At 36.4% G+C, this 21,175-nt stretch overlaps 1 protein-coding gene across 5 annotated transcripts; it reads right to left on the reverse strand.

The window, feature by feature from the left end:
- Positions 1-378: 378 nt before the first annotated feature.
- SPART (spartin) lies at positions 379-20,913 on the reverse strand. Of its 5 annotated transcripts, none has more exons than XM_058185844.1 (9): positions 20,754-20,912; positions 15,444-16,262; positions 13,941-14,138; positions 12,981-13,085; positions 8,659-8,782; positions 6,625-6,819; positions 4,609-4,767; positions 4,431-4,521; positions 379-1,616 (listed from the first exon to the last, which is right to left on the reverse strand). In XM_058185844.1, exons 2-9 carry the CDS (start codon positions 16,251-16,253, stop codon positions 1,403-1,405), a joined length of 1,896 nt encoding a protein of 631 aa, XP_058041827.1. In that variant the 5' UTR covers positions 16,254-16,262; positions 20,754-20,912; the 3' UTR covers positions 379-1,402. The 5 variants fall into 5 exon arrangements, with proteins under 5 accessions (XP_058041827.1, XP_058041829.1, XP_058041828.1 ...); XM_058185846.1 differs by lacking the exon at positions 20,754-20,912 and adding an exon at positions 20,536-20,735; XM_058185845.1 differs by lacking the exon at positions 20,754-20,912 and adding an exon at positions 20,393-20,516.
- Between the last annotated feature and the right edge of the window lie 262 nt (positions 20,914-21,175).

Here is a 21,175-nt window from a genome sequence, read left to right on the forward strand (position 1 = left end):
TTATAATTACTGATTTGTCTATACTACATTCTTCATTTAGGGACCACAGTGACCTGTGGTCTTAAAACATGAGTGACCACTTGCAAATGCAATGCTAATAAATAATTAAAAGTACTTTTGATCAATTTGTGCTTTTCTAACCAAATTTGATGTAATGTTTGATGTAAACACATTCCAGAGTGATAGTAATGTTGACATAGCTGAACAAGCCAATTTAACTGAATGAAATGGCATCAACCAGTGATCTTTGCAGTCATATGTTTTCAGTCATTTCAGTCATATGTTTATTTAGCTATTTTGCTTAATTATTTAATGGAACTTGGTCACTAAACGAGGAGTGGGTCTATTTAAATAAAAACAAAGATAGCCAAATTATGCATCTTAAGTTTATTTATAATTTTCAATTCATAAGACATTTCAAGTGTTTAACTCCTTAACCAGTGACTGTGCTATCTTTTTGCTATACATTTGACCACCACTATTAAATTCCATATCAGAATCAGAAGTAACCTCTAAAAGTTGGAAATGCTACATTAATAGCAACTGCTTTTTTCATATTAAAGAGAAGGAAATGTAAATGTCTAACAGAAAATGAATTTCATTCTCTTACAAGGCAACAAGATATATTTCTGAATAATACAGACCTCTCAATAAAATAATTTATAATAAATGATTTTACAATAAATATTGAGTACAAAACTTTTTCTTCCTCCATAAATGGACTCTTACTTTTCTGAGCAGAAATCTTTTTTCATAAAATTCAACATCATATTTTGCCATCTATTCCAATTAAAACTAGGATTTCATAAAGCTGGTTTAAACTAAACTAAATTGAATTAATAACATTAATAGTGTCAATATCAATCTTTGGTTTCTCTAGAATTGGAATTGACTTTAATAGCTTATCAAGAATTTGCTAGTTTAATCAGTTGTTTATGTAATAAAGTTCAAATATATATGCTACCTAATCAAATCAGGTACAGTTGCAGTAACTGTTGAAGAAGATTCAGAAAAAAATAAAGTAGAAGTTGTTAAAACAGTACATATCAAACTAAATTCTAATACTCCATTTTACAACTTAAAAAGTAGCCATTTTTCCTTGTGCAAGTTAAATGCTATTGCAAATTTAGTTTTAATTTAAACTGGCCTTCTGCAACCTGATGTTCTCCAGATGTGCTAAAGTTAGAAGTTGGATGTTAGAAGTTGGTTTCACATATGGAAATGGCTGGGTTGAAAGAGGCTACAATACTGGAATTATGAGAAGAGAAATAATTTTTAGAAAAGGCTAATCTTCAAGTTTGATAAATTAAGTCCAGATGTTTAAGATTACAAAAATACCAAATCTGTTAATTCATTTCATTTAAATATATATTAAGGCTTTTGGCAATTCAGTTGCATGGATTTATTGTTCATCCTTTTTTTCTCTCTTTTGTAGAGCTTTATTTTCATCTTTTCCGGTAATCTTATAATCATCCAGGACGGCATGGCCTGTTTCTTTTGCAGTTTTCTTGACCATAGCTTTGATTCCAATATGGTCGATATTAAAAGCTGTTACACCAACATTGATGGCAGAACTCACAGCATTATTTGTAGCTTGGCCAGCATCGTCCCCATACCTAAGGAGGAAAATGTAAGACTTAACTTTTAGTGAATAGAATAGAATTTTATTGGCCAAGTGTGATTGGACACACAAGGAATTTGTCTTGGTGCATATGCTCTCAATGTACATAAAAGAAAAGATACATTCATCAAGGTACAACATTTACAACACAATTGATGGTCAATATATCAATATAAATCATAAGGATTGCCAGCAACAAGTTATAGTCATACAGTCATAAGTGGAAAGAGATTGGTGATGGGAACTATGAGACGGTTAATAGTAGTGCAGATTCAGTAAATAGTCTGACAGTGTTGATGGAATAGTGCAGCACAATTAAGGAAAGCTGTTTTATACATATTCCCATGTGCTGCGCATTGTTCATCATTAACTGGAAAAAAAAAACGCCTTACACTTAAGAATATAGGAATTGGCTTTCCAATTGCATGGGGGGGGGGGGGGCAAAGCAGTTCCTTTGCATAGAGCTCCTGGGTGTGGTGGGGCTTTTTGGTGTGCCATGCCCCAGGAACTTTTTGCAAAGGCATTTTTGTGCATTGGGGTTGCTTTTGTCCCATTTTTTTCCACAGCCCAGCAGCCAAGCCAGGCATGACTCATCAACAACAAGAGGAACATGAAGGGCATCTAGGATAGTGCAGCACATAGCAACAAGGGTCTTGGAGTGCAAGGTGTCAAGGGAAACTGTGACTACATGGCTGTAGCTTTCCAGGCTGTACAGTTCTGGGGTTGCTTGCCTCCCGACAAAGCTGGATGCATGGCAGCCAAATGGCAGAAATGGAGGAGGGGAGATAGGCAGGTGGGAGAAGTTGGAAACAATCTGTTACCTTACTAAGACTCAGGGCTGGTAGGGATCAAGCCTGGGATGGCTTAATTTTTGGGATGGGTACTTCCTTAACAAACCATGATTCTGTTAATAATGGCAACTGGGATGACAGGATTGCAGTCTCAAAGTGTGACATTTGCTTTATGACCACAATTGTTTTAACAATGGAAAGTCCTGTCCCAATTCTTTAATTAAATTAATTAAATTAAGGACTACTTGTACAACAGACTGTAGGCAATAACAGTTCTATTTCAGATATGATTTTATCCTTTGTTCACTTGATTTATTTTTAATATGTATGAGATCAATTTAGAAGATAAACATGATGGCTTTTTTTTTGTAACTGACTACTCTTGTGACTTCATTAAAGATAAATGTAAGATGTAAGTATATTCTTTTAATCTTTAACTGTTACGTTTCATGATAAACATAAACATTATATGTAACGTTTTCATTTCCTGGTTGATTATGCTGGAACCTAATTTTCCATAGAAATATCATTTAAAATAATACAAATTTGAAGAATGTATAATTTCATAGGATTAAACGTACAAACCAAGACCTACCTGTACTGATAAAATGAGAATACCTCACATAATTTGTCACACACAGCCTATCAGATATATTTTCCTAGTGAGCTAATAAACTAAATATGCTAATATACCCAAAGAGCAACAATAACCCTTTCCAATTTGATGCCTGTGAAATGATGCAACTTTAAAGCTGGTGGAGTATTACCAACATGGAATTCAAGTGTGCATAAAAGACACTAGCATGAGATTATAGGTGTCCACGGGACTGTCAGGGGGAATGACGATGCTGAAACATGTTGCATTGCCAACCATGTGACTTACATACATGCCACTCCCTTTGGGATGTAGCATGAAAGCCTACATGCTATAAGCCTAAAAATACTTTGTCATGTTCATGTCATTGCAGTTGTATTGGATGTTTGTGATTGTTCACTAAAGCCAGTGGAAGCACATGACTGATCTTGCCCAATTTAAAAAATGAGACAAGTCACAATAGGCTTGTGTTTGGGTGGGAGACCATCAGAAAAGCGCTTGGTTAAGTTAGATATGAGGTTCAAAATGCATCCCAGAAAGCAATGCAACCATTTACAATGCTGAATTGTTGGTAAGAAAATGATAGGAATGTGTCCATCTAGCCATTGGGAATCCAGCCTAACTCTAGGGAGTTGTATTTCCCCTTTAAAGCAGCTGCACAGCTGGAGGTAAGTGGCAGCAAGCAAGCAAAACCAAACACACACACATACACATACACACCCTGCCCTGTGGAAAAATTGTCTTCTATGAAACTGATCCCCAGTGCCAAAAAGGTAGAAGACTGCTGCTCTTTAACATATTACGTAGAAAGATTCTACTAAAGGATTGTTGTTTGATCCAAGTTACTTCTGGCATTGCAGAGAAGAAAAATATTTGGGGACAGGGACTATTGAATAGAAAGATTCTTCTAAGCCTTTTTTACATATCTCTTAAAGATAAAGGTTCCCCTCGCACATATGTGGTGGTCGTTCCCGACTCTAGGGGGCAGTGCTCATCTCAGTTTAAAAGCTGAAGAGCCAGCGCTGTCTGAAGATGTCTCCGTGGTCTTGTGGCCGGCATGACTAAATGCCAAAGGCACATGGAACGCTATTACCTTCCCACCAAAGGTTGTCCCTATTTTTCTACTTATATTTTTTACGTGCTTTCGAACTGCTAGGTTGGCAGAAGCTGGGACAAGTAACGGGAGCTCACCCCGTTACGCAGCACTAGGGATTCGAACCGCTGACCTTTTGATCAACAAGTTCAGCATCTTAGCCACTGAGCCACCGTGTCCCTATACTTATCTCTTATTTCTATATAATTGAGAAAACTATGTATTTATATCACAATAATGTACAATTAAGCAACAGACACAAAGTACTTTTATGCAATTGTTATTCCTTAACACTCAGTTATTATTTATACAGAAGAGGAAAAAACTTACTTGAACTTGACTGTCTGAACTGTCTCTGTAGATACACTTTTAGCAATGCATTTTGCGGCACATTCCAAACCCTGCCATATTGTTGAAAACCCTGCAAAAATAATTAGAACCAGAAGATAACTAATATATAAACAGTTAGCTTAAAAGGCATTGACAGATAGCTATTTAATTTGGTTACCTTGAACTCCACTTGCTGCTACAACTAGAGCACCATCCAAAGTTGATTTTCCATCTTTGTCTTTCTTAAGGGATTCTGGAACCAGTTTGCTTCCGTGTTTCTTCACATGAGGGGCTAACTCTCTGCCAACACAACTTGCCACAGAACAAACACCTTCAACTAAAACAGAAAGCACTATTAAAGGTGACATTTTTGATAGATACTTGGTCCATTCTATACACTGTTCAATCAAGCCTTATAAACACATTTTGCCTGACATTTCTTCCAATGATTTTATATGTCAGAAGTAGCAATATAAATGGTAACATTTCATCATTTTTATGATGCTTTTATATTGTGCAAGCCACCTTGAGTCACCATGGATGAGTAGGTACCAATATAAATTTTCTAAAATAAATTAAAAAAATAAAAATTGCAACAGATATTCATCATCTTTGATTCATAATGCAACTCAGATAACTTAAGCTTCTGAAAGGGATATCATCTATCTTAAAAAGGCATTTTCAGTAGAAAAGTGGAGTTTAAATATTTTAAATAAATGTCTAGCAGCATATTAGTTTGATTTTAAACCATCGCAGTTTATCTAGTTTCATTACGTACAGAGATCATATTTGTTCATGTGTTGTTGTTAGTTGTTAGTTGCGAAGTCGTGTCCGACCCATCGCGACCCCATGGACAACATTCCTCCAGGCCTTCCTGTCCTCTACCATCCTCTGGAGTCCATTTAAACTCATGCCTACTGCTTCAGTGACTCCATCCAGCCACCTCGTTCTCTGTCGTCCCCTTCTTCTTTTGCCCTCAATCTTTCCCAGCATTAGCTCTTCTCCAGTGAGTCCTTCTTTCTCATTAGGTGGCCAAAGTATTTCAGTTTCATCTTCAGGATCTGGCCTTCTAAAGAGCAGTCAGGGTTGATCTCCTCTAGAACTGACTTGTTTGTTCGCCTTGCAATCCAAGGGACTCGCAGGAGTCTTCTCCAGCACCAGAATTCAAAGGCCTCAATTCTTTGGCGCTCAGCCTTTCTTATGGTCCAACCTTCACAGCCATACACTGCAACTGGGAAAACTGTTTTGAAACTACATGTTTCATAAAATAAAACTGTTTGAAAACTACATGAAAACTGTTCATGTAGTTGATGACAAAACCAAATCACAGTCAAAATAGACTGAATTATTTGAACTGCTCAGAACTGCTTATAATATAAGTAACTTCAACTTCTACCAAGATGTGCGTTATGAATTATAGGAGTTGAAGTGCAATACATCTAGAGAACACCAGGGAAAGGAAAGTTAATCAACATAATTTGGATTATAACAAATTGAGGACAAGTTTTCTTAGATGAAAAATCATAGATTACTAGAAGCGATGCTGAAGTTTAGCTCTTCTGTCAATAGAGCAAATTACTTAAAAATTGATGGCAAGATTTTACTTTTTCTCCATCGTATTAAATTATGTTTAATCATGTTTGGTTAAAAGTCACAGTTGACCATATATATACACTTCCATAAGCTATAAAACAAATGTACAAAAGTATACCCTGTCAAAGCTTCTTTTGAGCCTATAAAATCCTCCAGACTAGGTAGGACATGTCTAGTTTATGGATTAAAGGGCAAATTACCAGCATCTCAAGCTTTTTTTTCACATTCAAAGAACATCCTGCTCAAAATTAGGGGCCTGGCCCTACCTACGCCAATAGTATGGAGTACAACAAACTGATCACAACATTTATTTGAGGAGAATGAATATCTGTTGAAATATGCCTAGTGAAATGTTTGTAAGCAAGCATAAAATGGTTTGAGATAATTATTGAGATTAAAAATGTCTAATTTCTCAGTGAACGTTCTCTTGATAATCACATGGTAGTCACCTATGGTCCAATGCTCTCAACTCTACTTTTTTCTTAATATTTATAAAAGGGACCAAAAAAAATTCTGAAACTACACAACATAAGAAACTATAGTATAGACCATGCTAAGCAACTTACGGCTTTCCCAAGGAAACTGGATTTCCATGTCTTACCCAAGAACTGACTGACTTTGACTGCTCCCCCTGTAGCTTGCCTTGCCACATGCAGTCCCTTTGCTACAGTTGGGTTGACCTCCAAAGGTTTTTCTTCTGGGTGAATGTGTTCTCTTAATTTAGAGGCTCCTTTATGGATTGCTTTTCCAGTATATTCTGCTCCTTTGACCAGACCCCAGCTCAACCAGGATGCTCCTTTATGAAAACATATCAAACAGTATTTATGAAGTAATATTATCAAGAATTAGCCCTCAGGATAAAATTTTGTTCCTATTAACTCTAAAATCAAAGCTTTTATTATTTATTCAAATAGCAATATTAGGAGATTCATATAACCAGAAGACTTCTCCTCCCCAACATGGTCTCAAGGCCAGTTAAGAAATCTCTCTCTCTGAAATGAAAATAGGCATGGGATCGCTTCTAAGTCATGGCATATAATTGGTGAATCAGTGTCTCCTAGACGTCTGACAGAGCTGAACATCTTGTAAATGAATATCTTGGTTTAGATTACCATTTGATTTTTAGTCACTGAACGGTCAGGGAATTATTTTGGTTTACAGGTAGCCCTCGACTTACAACCACAACTAAGCCCACATTTTTTGTTGCTAAGTAAAATATTTAAGTGAGTTTTGCCCCATTTTACGACCTTTTGCGCCACAGTTGTTAAGTGAATCACTGCAGTTGTTAATAACACAATTATTAAGTGAATGTGGCTTCCCCATTGACTTTGCTTGTCAGAAGGTCACAAAAGGTGATCACATGATCCCAGGACACTGCAACCATCATAAACATGAGCCAGTTGCCAAGCATCAAATTTTGGTCATAAACCACTTTTTTCAGTGCTCTTGTAACTTTGAACAGTCACTAAATGAACTGTTGTAAGTCGAGGACTACCTATACTTGTTACCTTTTGAAAGAATTTTTATTGCCTATCTGAAAATAAAAAATTTTAAGAATCAGATTTTAAAACGAACTTATCAGTACAGGTATTTCTCAGTTAACATTGGTAACTGAGATCAGAATTTCCATTACTAAGTATTGCAGTTACAAAACACGATGTCACATGATCACATTGCTTAGTGACAAAGGCACACCAGAAGACTTTGGCTGGTGTGCAAACAGAGGCCTGGAGGGGGGGGGGCACAAGAGATGCCCTGGTTGCACCAGTATGAAAGAAGACCATGGCCAGTACAGCAGTGGTAGGTGATGCGGCAAAGGTGGGTAAGGCCAGGCTGTGAAGGTAGCTGGCAGCAGCCGGTAGGCGGGTGGCCAAAAGATCATAAATGCAGGTGGGTCTGAGTAGGTCCGAATTTTGTTCATGTGACCACAGGGGTGCTGCAACAGCTAGAACTACCAGGACTGATTGTAAGTCTCTTACAACAGCACTGTTGTAGCTGAGTGGTTACTGAACAAATGCATGTTAAGGGAAGACTACCTATGCTAAACTTCTGCTAACTCCCTTTCTGCCTCAGAGCCACACTAGTATGTTAAATTCAAACCTGGCTTTCAACTAATGAAAATTAGCCCAAGTCAATTTTTAGGGAAGGTGTTCATACTACACACTAATTTTTCTTCAGCCAAATCTTTAAGCAATTAAAGAAAGCTATTGCAGCCTATGTTTTCAAATCCATTAAAATAAATATTATCAAATGATATTTCCACCATCTAGATGTCACTCTGGAACTGAAGTACGAAACTGGAAGCCAACTATTCAGATTTTAAATATATCTATTGATTTTTTTAAAAACCATTTTTGCACTAATGTAACTAATAATAAACACAAATTATGTTTGGCTGCAATTTCTGTTTACAGAACTTTAGTTAACATGGTTTTACTAAAAATTAGATTTACTCAACTTCTTATTAGCTATCATGGTTTTACTCATAAAATTTATATTGGCATAATAGCAAGAGATAAATTAAGCATCAGTGAAGATTTAGTCAAATTAATACCGGATGCAGAGACCCAGCCATACTTGGAAATCTGCAACATATAGTATCTAAAGACTGGTGTTTTCTTCAAAGTCTGAGTACCTGATAAGATGCCATGAGCTATTTTCTCACTCCAGTCAGGTAATTCATGATCTCTCTCTTCAGGCACTGGTTGAATACGTACAGTTTGACCAAGGTTAATCACATCACTTGAAGCTTCAGCAGGCTAATATGTGAAATTAACATCCACAAAAATAAAAACAACAGAAAAGCAAAGAAAAACAGTTACATATTAAATTAGTTAAAAATCATGTCATCCTACAAAGAATTTACTTTGTGACCAAAATATTTTCTGATTTGCAATATGTATTATTATACATTTTAGATTACTATTGAATTTGACAAAGTATTGCATAACATACTTGCATATTTAAAAAAATTTCTCGTAATAATTTGAGCATTATCCTTTGATAAATTTTACTAATTTTGTAACCTTCTCACTGATAATATGCTTAAATATTATTTAAAAAATAATATTTCTCAGAATTGCTACACAGCTACACTGCATTCTTGATTACATAATTCTACATTATCATGATTACGAATTTTACTTAAAATGTTTTTATATAACATGCTGATAAAGTCAAAACAAAGTAAAATTCTGGAATTTAAATCCCAATAGATCTGATAATCATTAGATCGGGGAAAGACATTCTACACAAAGAGATTCCCTCTAGAAATCTTGATTTGGAAGGTTACCAAGTTATTTATTATTTATCTATTTTGCCCTGATGGACCCTACATGATCTAACCACCTTATTCAACATGTTTAATGGGAAGGATTGCTGGAAGTTTAGTTCAATAACTTCTAGAGGTTCACCTACTCTACAGCTTTGTTTTAATTACTAATTTCAATTGAGAGCCTTTAAAACAGCTTATCTTGTATTTGTTCACTAATTGCTTTACATTTATTTGTATTTAATTAGGTACAATAGAAAGGATATATAGAAAGTATTCTTTCATTCAGTGCTCTTATTTGTCCTTAAAAATTGCAATCCTTTGTTCAACTGTTCAAAATTGAAAGATGACCCCACTCCCAGAGCAAGTGAATGAAATTCTATGTGTTCTGTCCTCACAAACAAAATAAAAGCATTCATTCTATTTATTGTGAGTTTTTCTCACACTGGCACAGCCAGGAATAGGACAAATACAATCATGTGATAGTTAGATGGCCCCTTTTGTCAAACTTCTTTTGTCAAAGAAATTACCAGCTGTACATTTTGGATTAAGAACTAATAATAAAAATGTCTAAGTAAATTAATTTCAAGAAATTATTTACCTAGGTAAATTAATTTCAAGATTAAGAAGGTGAAATAAAATGTGGAACCATTATCACTGCTATAATCAATTAAGTCTCCAAAGATGCTACATTATTTTGGCATTATTTCTCATCAATACCTCAATATGCATCAGAATGCAAACTCTATATAGAACATTTATCTTGTACATTCATTAAATAATTGCACATTGACAGGATAGGGCTATTTAATAAATGCTGGATTGATATCATTCTCTACAGATCATTATTAGTTAGCATGTATGTTTATTGGTTAAAAATGGCCTTTAGGGAACAGGAATGAAATGTAACTACTCGATATTAATGATTAATCCTCAGTAAATTCACTAAATGATTAGTGTGAAACAGAAAGAGATATTGGGTAAGCCAGATCAGTGTTTTCTTATGCCACAAAGTTATAGTTGAAAAGGTATGTTTTTAAAAGCATTTTATTAGTTGGTCATTCACAATTTATAAGATTAATTATAGTATTGTTTTTTATTTCATAAATATTATAAGTAAAGGTTCCCCTCACACATAGGTGCTAGTCATTGCCAACTCGGGGGGGGAGGGGTGCTCAAAGCCGAAGAGCCAGCGCTGTCCAAAGACATCTCCATGGTCATGTGGCCGGCATGACTCAACGCCAAAGGCGCATGGAACGCTGTTACCTTCCCACCAAAGGTGGTCTCTATTTTTTCTACTTGCATTTTTACGTGCTTTCGAAACTGCTAGGTTGGCAGAAGCTGGGACAAGTAACGAGAGCTCACCCCGTTACACGGCAGTACTAGGGATTCGAACTGCTGAGCTGCCGACCTTTTGATCAACAAGCTCAACGTCCTAGCCCCTGAGCCACCGTGAATAATAATAATAATAATAATAATAATAATAATAATGATGATGATGATGATGATGATGATGTATAATAATGTAATAATGTAAAATAATGTAATGTATAATAACGTATAACGTATAATGTATATAATGTATAATGAATTATATAATGTATAATAATGTAATACTGAATCTGATAATAAATAGTTTGAAAATTGAATTATCTGACCAGGATTGTTAATAGCTAAAATTTACAAGATCATTTTTGTAAATGATTTTGTAAATGATTTTTGTAAAAAGTGGACATTTTTCCAGAATTGTTCCCTCAATCTTGTCAAAAAGAATTGCCAATCCATTTTCTGTATTGTATTTTTTAAACTGGAGCTGCTTTTAAATATGAATCATTGCAGGAAAGTGGTTTAAGAAATTCACACAACATGCTAAGGTAAAAATAAACATCTATATTTAAATATAACATAATTTGTGGATTAGGCTCCTAATCTACACTCTTAAACAGTGAAGAATGGAAGAGGAAGCAGGCATAAAACTTTACTGATAAGTCTGAGAAGATTGCAGTATTGTACACTGTAAAAAAATAAGGACTGATGACCTCAGGTCACATATCATGATAAACCATACATGATTTATACCTTAGAACTCTATGATTTTGGCAACTGATTTATTCAACATATTCCTCAGAAGTTGATGAAAAAACTGGGTCTATTAGATTTTAATACCCCTTTATGTAATTGGATACTGGATTTCCTTATTGGTAGGCCCCAATTTGTGCAAGTTGGAAGAAAAGTTTCCAACTCCATCTCCTTGAGTACAGGTTTCCCACAGGGCTGTGTCTGGAGTCCACTATTGTTCACAACTGCCGTGGCAAATCTGCTACAAATCATATTGTGAAGTATGCAGATAATACTGCAGTGGTGGGTTTTATCCGGGATGACAATGAAGATGCATTTAGGTGAAGGCTCTGGTGGACTGGTGCAATAAAAGCAACCTGGTTCTAAATGTTAATAAAACAAAGGAGATCATCGTAGATTTTAGAAAGAGCTGGCATGGTCATACTCCACTCAGCATCAAGGATGCAGCTGTAGAGGTGGTTGACAGTATTAAGTATCTCAGGGTGCAGAAAACTAACAAACTGGTCTCTCCACATCCTTAGTGAAGCGTGCAAACCAATGTCTGTATTTCCTCCGTCGGATGAGGAGAGCATGTCTTTCTCCTTCTGCCACTTTTTACAGAGGCACGATTGAGAGCGCTTTAACAAACTGCATCATTGTTTTTGTTCGGTGGCTACAGTGCCTCAGAGAGAAAGTCCATTCAGAGAGTGCTAAGAACAGCTGTGATTATAAGAAGCTCACTTCCTGTCATTCAGGATACTGCTTATAAGCACTATGTGCTTAGAGCTCAAAACATTGTTACACACCCACTTCACGGTCTGTTTCTGTTGCTCCTCCTTGGGAGGAGGTTTCGAAGTATTTCTAAGAGGACTACCAGATTCTGTAACAGCTTTGTTCCCTATGCCAGCCATCTGGTAAACTCGCAAGATTCATTTTTCTCGCCATGTACATGTATACATCCGAACTAGACTGTGTTGCTTCTCTGTGTCATATAATATATGTGGGTATATGCATAATTTTGTATTTATTTATTTTGTCATGTTTATGTAGTATATATTAGAGGAAGAGATCCTTTGAGAGCTGTATGCAACAAAATTTCATTTTAATGTACGCCAATTAGCATACATTCAAAGTGACAATAAAGTTATTCTAAGTCTAAGTCTATCAAGGTTAAAAATCTTTTTATGTTTGAGTTTACATATTGTATATAATACTTTATCAGTCAACATTAATTATGCCACCTTTCCATAAGTTTTATTATAGTATTTAAAGTTAGATACAGTTTGGATCTACATTCACTGAAACTGTCTCTACTATATTCTTTCTAACAATTTAGATCCCTCTCATTATTTCCAACATTCAAATGTTCTATTCAATTCAGTTCTCTCAGACATCTTTTAGCATGTTTTTTCTAAATATGGCAAGCACACACTGATTGCCAAACCAGCATTCTCCAAATCCCCATTTTTTTACATATATCTAATATTTATTGGTTCAATAAAATTGGCTCACGAAATAACTCTTTTAGTGACATATATATTTTACAATAGATAAATATTGCACATTGCAAAACAAAGGCAATTTGTAAAACTTTGCCACCACCATTAAATCATAGTCCTCAAATTTACCTTAGTTCCAAGATCTGATATCTGTTTTAACATATCCTCAAAAAGCTCTTTGTAAGACCTTTGGCATTCTGATGGAAACCCTACTCCCTCACGGGATCTTGGAGCCTGCAGTACCATATCAAGGACATCAACAGTTTGAAGGCTCAACAAAGAATCCATTCTACATTCTTTCACAGCAACAAAATTATCCTTTTTAAATGAGATGCATGCAAGTGAATTCAGACATTAATAAAGATCTCAACTTGTTTTTATAATATGAGATCAAGAAAAATTCAGATTTTAGAACCAGAATAATACCCAAGGTGAATAATAAGCAAATAAAAGTTAAATAGAGAAGAAAAAATAAACTATAATTAAACCAACTATTGTTTACTATTAAACAATAGATTTCCAAATGTCTACAAAGGAGAATGTAGTTTCATATTTAAAGATTATCATTTTAATCAATAAGGTGTGACAATAATTATCTGCTATTATATACATATTAGATGACCATCTCTTCTATTACCATCAGCTAAACTTTCTACCATCCTAGCACTTCTAATTTTTCTTTTCATTTCATGAATGGTTTAAATAAATTATATCTTCATAATCTTATACTGAAATATCTGGTTTAAAAGGATGTTCTTTTAAAATATCTGTAACATATTTTGCTTACTCTTTGCAACTGGTCAACTATTCCCATCATTTTTGTTCTAATATTGTCTTCCTGAATCTACCTGAAGGAGGTTTTTTTGGATGAGGGAAGAGGATGTCGAATTATAGAATAGAACCAATACTCTTCCACAATATAGCTGTATTTTCTTAGAAATCACTGTCATGTTCATGTCAACTGGGCTGCTATAGAACTGAGATAAGTATATAGAGATGCCTGTCCAACAACATATACGCTGGGTGATATGAGTAGGAGTTCCAGTGCACTGGAATTTCTGTGAATGACTGCATGAAATAAGTGTTTACCTGTATTCTAAGATCAGTCATCTGTTTCAATAGATCTTCAAATAGTTCTCGGTCAGCGATTGGAAGTTCTGAAGACAACACTACTCCTACATAGGATCCTGATACCTGTGACATCATATCAGGGAACATATAGACTCCAGTCCTGCATGACAGAACAGGAGACTGGTTGCACATAAGAGGATATATCCAGTCACAAACCTGGAAGAAAGAAAGCCAAACAGATTGAGTGTTTAATGAACAAAATACAAAGACATTCATTGTTTAATTTAAAAAATCAATATAATAAACAAATCTGATACTTCCATGGCTCCTTTTTTAGAAGGTCTTTGTTGAAGGGGACCAGGAATTACATTTATAAGGCTATTTTCAGAACTATACATGTATAGCTTTCAGTGTATGAAATGGTCCCAAAGAATTTAGCTAGTTATAATTGTGCCCCGTGTCCTAGATATTATCCCCAAATATTGCCTTCAGCATTTAATTATATACATAACCATCTGTGCAACTGATATAGACTGTCTTAATATGAACTAGAGAATCTTTAAAAGGCAGGCTTTTCTAGCAGAAGCTTAACAAAAAGCTAGCATTGTATGATAATGTTTTTAGTTAAAGCCAGTGAAATGTATATACAGTATGTGGTCTAGGATTACAGGGTAGCAGTCTGGTTCATATCAAGTCATATTAAGTAGCCCTTGAGATGACATATATGCTTTAACAGTAGCTCTCTAGCACTTCCTCAACACACAGGGAAAGCTGACTTCAGCTTTGACTTACAGCTAGCTAAACAGATTTTTCATGGCTTCCAAAGGATTGACATTCCCTAGAATGTCTGATGAAGATGGAAGTTCAAAATAAAACATGCTGAAAGGAGTTCACAGGTTGTAAAGAATGGGGCAAATTTATCAATGATAAATCAAAGGGGGCATCTGTGGCTCAGACTGCTAAGACAGTCTGTTATTAACACAGCGGCTTGCAATTACTGCAGGTTCTAGTCCCACCAGGCCCAAGGTTGACTCAGCCTTCCATCCTTTATAAGGTAGGTAAAATGAGGACCCAGATTGTTGGGGGCAATAAGTTGACTTTGTATATAAATATACAAATAGGATGAAGACTATTGCTAACATAGTGTAAGCCACCCTGAGTCTTCAGAGAAGGGCAGGATATAAATGCAAATTAAAAAAAAATGACAATTGATAAAGTCAAGATAAAGATAAACCTCAACATAAGAATTAAGTAATAGATTCAGTTGCAGGTATGGGGTTCATGAATGCCTATTAGCCTGCACACTAAGTTTGCTTTGGTCTTTACTACTACCTTACTTTAAAAACACACCTTAGGAAGCACATCTCAATGTGGAACATCCAAAAATGAATATAGTTTGAAAACAATTATTTCCTAAAGCACAAGTAGAATCTTTGGATTCTCAAAAACTCCTGGTATTTCCTCAAGACTTCCTATCTAATACCTTGGGAAGACTGTAAATACAAAGAGAGCAGGCATTACCTGAAGGAAAGCAGGAGGACGATTGTGGGCGGTTGCAACATCTGTGTCCAAAAACTTTACAATGCGAAGATATCCAGGATATGACGGAGCACTAACTTGTCCATCAGGGGTGACATAAAAAATCTGCACACCATGGGGAATGAGGATTAATTCATCAGCATCTACTCCAAAATTATCAACAGGAGGTGGCTGAGTACATTTTCTATAGTAATCATCTCCAACAGATGAGAATTCTCCAGACTCTGTCCCGTAAGACACAGTATAGTGGCCATCAGTGGCCTCTGGAGTATAAGCAGGAGGTGCTTCATTGGGCATTGAAGTTGATGGACTCACTGCAGCCAGTTGCCCTTGACTTGTTGATCCAATATTTCCATGGCTTGAAAGTGGTTGAGGGGGTGATGTCAATGAACTGGGCACCAGAGGCCTCTCAGGCTTTTCTTTAGATGGAATTGTTGGATATAATTTGGGCATCTCTATATTGGAGCTAATGGTAGTGATGTTTGCTTGGGAATTTTCATCTAGAAGTCTCAAACGAGCAGTAACATTTACTAAAGTTTCTCTCATCTTTTGCTGCATTTGCTTAACAGGTATAGCATGGCTCTTGGTGCCTTCAAGACCTTCTGATGGAATACAAACTCCTTTGCTTAAGTGGGTAAGCCCCTGCCTATAATAATTCTTTGCTGCTTCTATTTGACCCAATTCATCTGCATTCAATGCTTTATTAATAAACACAAAAGCTTTCTTGTACTCATCTTCAATTGCTCTTGCATTTTCATTTTCTTGCATAGCTGAATCCTGACCTGGATCCATTACTGCACACTGAAACATAGAATAAATTAAGTGGAGACATTGAACAGAAGAGAATACATCAGTTGAAGGTATCTAAATCCAATTGTTAAAGTGAAATCAGCTATACACATACATACACACAGAACGTCTATGTTATATGATATCTTAAAAGAATATTAAATGATATTTTTATTAAATAGTTTTCTTTGTTTTTGAATCTGGAATCCTTCAGGTATTGCTCAAATTTAATAATCCAGCCATCAGAATCAAAGGTGATAGATTCAAGAGCATTACTCAGCAACATTTGGAGAGTTATAAGGTCTGTATTCCTGATCTGCAGCATCATTTATTTAATCAATGTATAGCAGGGGTGTCAAACTCAATTTCATTGAGGGCCGCACCAGGGCTGTGGTTGACCTTGGGGGGGAGGGACACTGGGTGGGCGTGGCCAGCTTGACACCACTCTCCAAACTGCTGGCATGTTTCCCCTTCGCAGTGGGTAAACCGGGCCGAAGCGACGCTGCCCCGATGTTTCCCCTTCACACTGGGTAGACTGGGCCGAAGTGACAGGGGCCAGCCCCTTACATTTTTCAGGACAGCCTTGTGAGCCAGATTCAACCACATCACAGGCTGGACTCGGCCCGCAGGCCTTAAGTTTGACAACCCCGATGTATAGGTTGCCTTAGACTCAACAATAACTCTAAGCATCTTGCAAAGCCTAAATAATTAGGATTTAAACAATGAGGCAAGACCAAAGCATAAATAATAAGGATTTAAACAATGAGAAGAGAAATTAAGCATATAATGGCATTCCATCAGTCAAGGAATTCCGGCTGGTGGGGTCCAGGAGAAGGGCCTTCTCTGCCATGTCACCTATCCTTTGGAATACCTTACCTCTTGAGGTGGGATCAACTCCCACCCTTCTGACCTTCCATAAGGGCCTGAAGACCTGCTCTGCCAGATGGCTTGGGGCTCCAAGAGGGGGAATAACCCATTGGAGGTTGTTGATGAATTAAGAGGCAATCCCACTTCCTCCACCTTGCACATCCTGCTCCCTCCCTCCCCCCCAACTTTGTTTTGTGACTCCTCAGAGTCACTTTGGAACAAGATGGGCAACAAAACAATTTAATAAATAAATATAAGTAAAAATAAAATAATCTTATTGTTGAGGGATAACAAAACTTATTAAACAATATTAAACGTAGATCAAAAAATGGGTTGCTAAATTATACTGTCCCAGGAGCCATTTCAAAAAGGAGATCTTCAAGGCTTTCCAAAAATACCAGAGGTTCAGGGCTACACAAACTTCAGGAAGAATATTTTTCCATAGGGCAGGAGCATCCATAGAAGGCACATCTCCACGGTCCTGCAAGATGGCATTACTTTCAGTAACAGAACCTGAAACAAGTTTTATCAAGCTGGTTTCTTCTCAATGTTACATATTTCTAACTCACAAAAATTTTATGTAATTCTGACCCGATGCAAGAAAGAAATGAAGGCCCCCTCAAGTAAAACCATCTCCTGAAATTATCCAGGTTTCTCAAGGTACTAAGTTAGCAAAGAAATAAAAAATTCTTTCTTATTGGCCTATGAACTCGGATGTCTGAGCATTTGCTTTTTCAGCAACTCTTCCAAACTAACAAGACTTTTTAACAGCAGTCCTTGCCAATGTCACTAGAAAATTATGCACTTCAACATCCCGTCATCTGGAATTCCAGCTTCCAGATAAGCCTAGTTCAAAAATACATTCATTATGAAAATGAAATTAGTTCTGATTAAAGGAAAAGGAAGTGCTCATTAACTGCATCTGAATCAAAGTAAACCAACTATAATCTTCCAATATGGTCTTTTTTAGGTACCTCCAAACATTTAATCTTCAATATCATCTAAAGATGATTTATATAATGTGACAGACACAACCGATATAATTATAGAGCTCCAGTGATAAAGCATTTTATTTTATGGAGAAAACAACAACAACTCCTAATAACTTACTTTTCTAAGTGCCGAAAGATTGATCTCATTCGTTGAGGAGAGCAATAACATTTAACTGTAGATTAAATTTACGCAATTCTGCAGTTCATTTTACAATTATTTAATGTTTTACATTTTGGCTTTAAAAGAGAAAACAATGGTCATCAATATCTCCATAGGCTAATTTAAGCTGAACAACATTTATTCAGAAGAAAATCCACAATCTGCTTATTACAGGCTACAGCCTTATTTCGAGAATCACTAATCTTAGTTATCTCCTTTACAGTCAAGTGAAATCATAGTCATGATCCGTGACTATATCTCATTTGCCCATCCCTCCTGGATAATTACTGTTATTGGATGGTATAGAAACTCAGTGCAATTACATAAATGGTTCATACCTGTTTAATTCTTTTTACTGAATAAATCACAATTATGTTCAGCTAATATACTAAACCTGGAAATAGGCAGTATAATTGTGCATACAGCAAAAAATGACTGTTCTTCAGTATCATATGACGTTATCCATTATATTAAAAGTCACAGTTTCTGGGGTTCTCTATGGATACTACCAAATGCTTCCAGAGGACATTATAGCCATGAGGTTAATATAAGCCAATATTTTTGTTTATAAGTCACAAAAGCTGGTTTTACATATTGTATTATGGATTAATTCTGATTTAGACATTCTGAGTTTAAATCTCTTCTAGGAAACAAGTTATTTCAAAATGTATCATGGTATGACTGGTGCAATGAAAACATTTCCTAGAAATAATAGTTAAGTTTGTTGTGTTTCAGAACAAAAAGTGCTTCTGACTACAGTCTCAATTCAACATTTTGACACAGCAAACATCAGCAATGCACTTAAGGAAGGAAATATCCTAGTCACCACGTTATGTATAATTTAACTAACTTCACATTCAAGTTACAAAGTTCTGCCTCAGCTATAAATATTCTAATCTGAGAATCTACAAGCAACAGAGGGAATGACTTGAGCTAGATCAGATAATATACCATAGTTTACCCGACTAATCCTGGATGGCTATAATTCTACATACGTGTGCAGAATTGCCTGTGTTCACACAACATCTGAAACCATGACTTACAAATTGCTGAGCCAAAGCCAGATCATGGTTAAGCAAAAAGACCACACTAAAACTATGTGACTTATTCTGGTTTAGCAAATTGTACAAATCGGGCCTTTACAATTTGTTTATGTTCCATGATTCATTCTGGATTCACATCACTAGCTTTGCAAGATATTTTATCAGTTTACTGCTGTGTAGGGGCTATTTAAATTGTTACAGCTCATTTCTGCACATACTAAATAGAGCATGTTCTGCTACCCACAATTTATGGAGGGCTGGCATGAGTACATTCTCCCAGTTCTGATTTATTCTGAGAATTAGACAATGTAAAAGCTACAACAATTCTTAAGAGATTATTTAGGACCTAAATAAATTTTAGGTCAATCCTCTGGCCGCTAGTGAGCAACTAAGGTTAAACAAATAATGACTTACCTATTATTTACCCAATTTCAACACCCATTTCCTGTGTTCATATCCATGTTTATACTTATATCTGTTATCTCATACATGTTTGACAAACTAAATAAATAAAGAATAGAATTTTTTAATTGGCCAAGTGTGATTGGACACACAAGGAATTTGTCTTGGTGCAAATGCTCTCAGTGTACATAAAAGAAAAGATTAAAAAAGTTCTATTCTAAATAAATGAATAAACAAAAAACACTCTAAAATGAAATATAGTATGTCCGTATATGACCTAAAGTTTTTCACTTGTGAAGGAGTGCATACTCTTGAAATATTATGCAAAATCTACCTAGACATAAGCACCCCCTGTGCACAATTCACCTAGACATAAGTGTTGCTGAATCTGTGGGAACCAGCTGGTAAATGTTGCTGGTTTGAATTTTAACATCACTGAACGAAATCGTCTGAACACACTCAGAGAATCAAGCTCCAAAGTACTTATTTGAATGCATCCATTAATAATAATAATAATAATAATAATAATAATAATAATAATAATAATAATAATAATAATAATAATAATAATAATAATAATAATAATAATAATTTTTAAAAAAAGCAACGCAACCTTCTTCCAACGCTGGGAAGTGAGGTTTCTGATTTCAACGCTATTTTGAATTATTCAATACTCACGACTTGCGTCACCAGCCAAGGAACTAAGTCAAAACCTCCCTTAATTCCAGACCAGACCAACCCACGAGCCGTTTTGGGGTTTTGTTTTTTTTTTGTTTTTGTTTTTAGCGACGCTCGACCTTCCTGCCAAAGCCTGCACCCACCGCAGGGCCTCTACGCGTCTGCGGTCCACAGGTCACTGTCAGCACCGCAACAGAGCATCCCGGCTGAGCCGAAAGGACATGGAGGGGGAAACGCAGGGTGGGGAGGGAACAGCAGGACGTCGCGAGTGGCTAATGAAACTTTGACCCGGGCTCAACGCTCGTTCTCAACGCTTCTTCCGCCGACCGTCTCCGTCCCCCGCCTTCCCCTTTTCACTCACCCCCAACTCCCCCGGGCTTTGCCGCAGAAACACCTGCCCAATTAACTCTCCTCGGGGCGGCTGCTTCTATTGCTGGGGCCGCGGCCCATGCGGCGTCACGTGACCTGCTGCTGTCAGCCGCCCGTCAGCAGACCGGCCTTTCCTTAAAGCCAGAAGCTTCTGGTTCGCTTCGGTCCCTTTTTGACCGCCAGGGGGAGCTGCCGCCCGTCCTCCTTGGAACCGCGCCCGCTCTCCTCTAATTACCGTAATTCTTGTAAAACATAGTGGTCTTTCCGCTTGGTTTAAAGTTACGGTTTCCTTTCGGAAAAGAAACGGAGTCGTGGTATCCTTTCGCTTTTGAAACGCCGGGAATCGTACTTTTAAGGAAAGTGTCTTATTTACCCTTTTTAATATATGACTAGGAGGCTAAGACAATGAGCTTG

This window comes from Ahaetulla prasina, chromosome 5 (assembly GCF_028640845.1).
Source record: "Ahaetulla prasina isolate Xishuangbanna chromosome 5, ASM2864084v1, whole genome shotgun sequence".
NCBI lineage: Eukaryota > Metazoa > Chordata > Lepidosauria > Squamata > Colubridae > Ahaetulla > Ahaetulla prasina.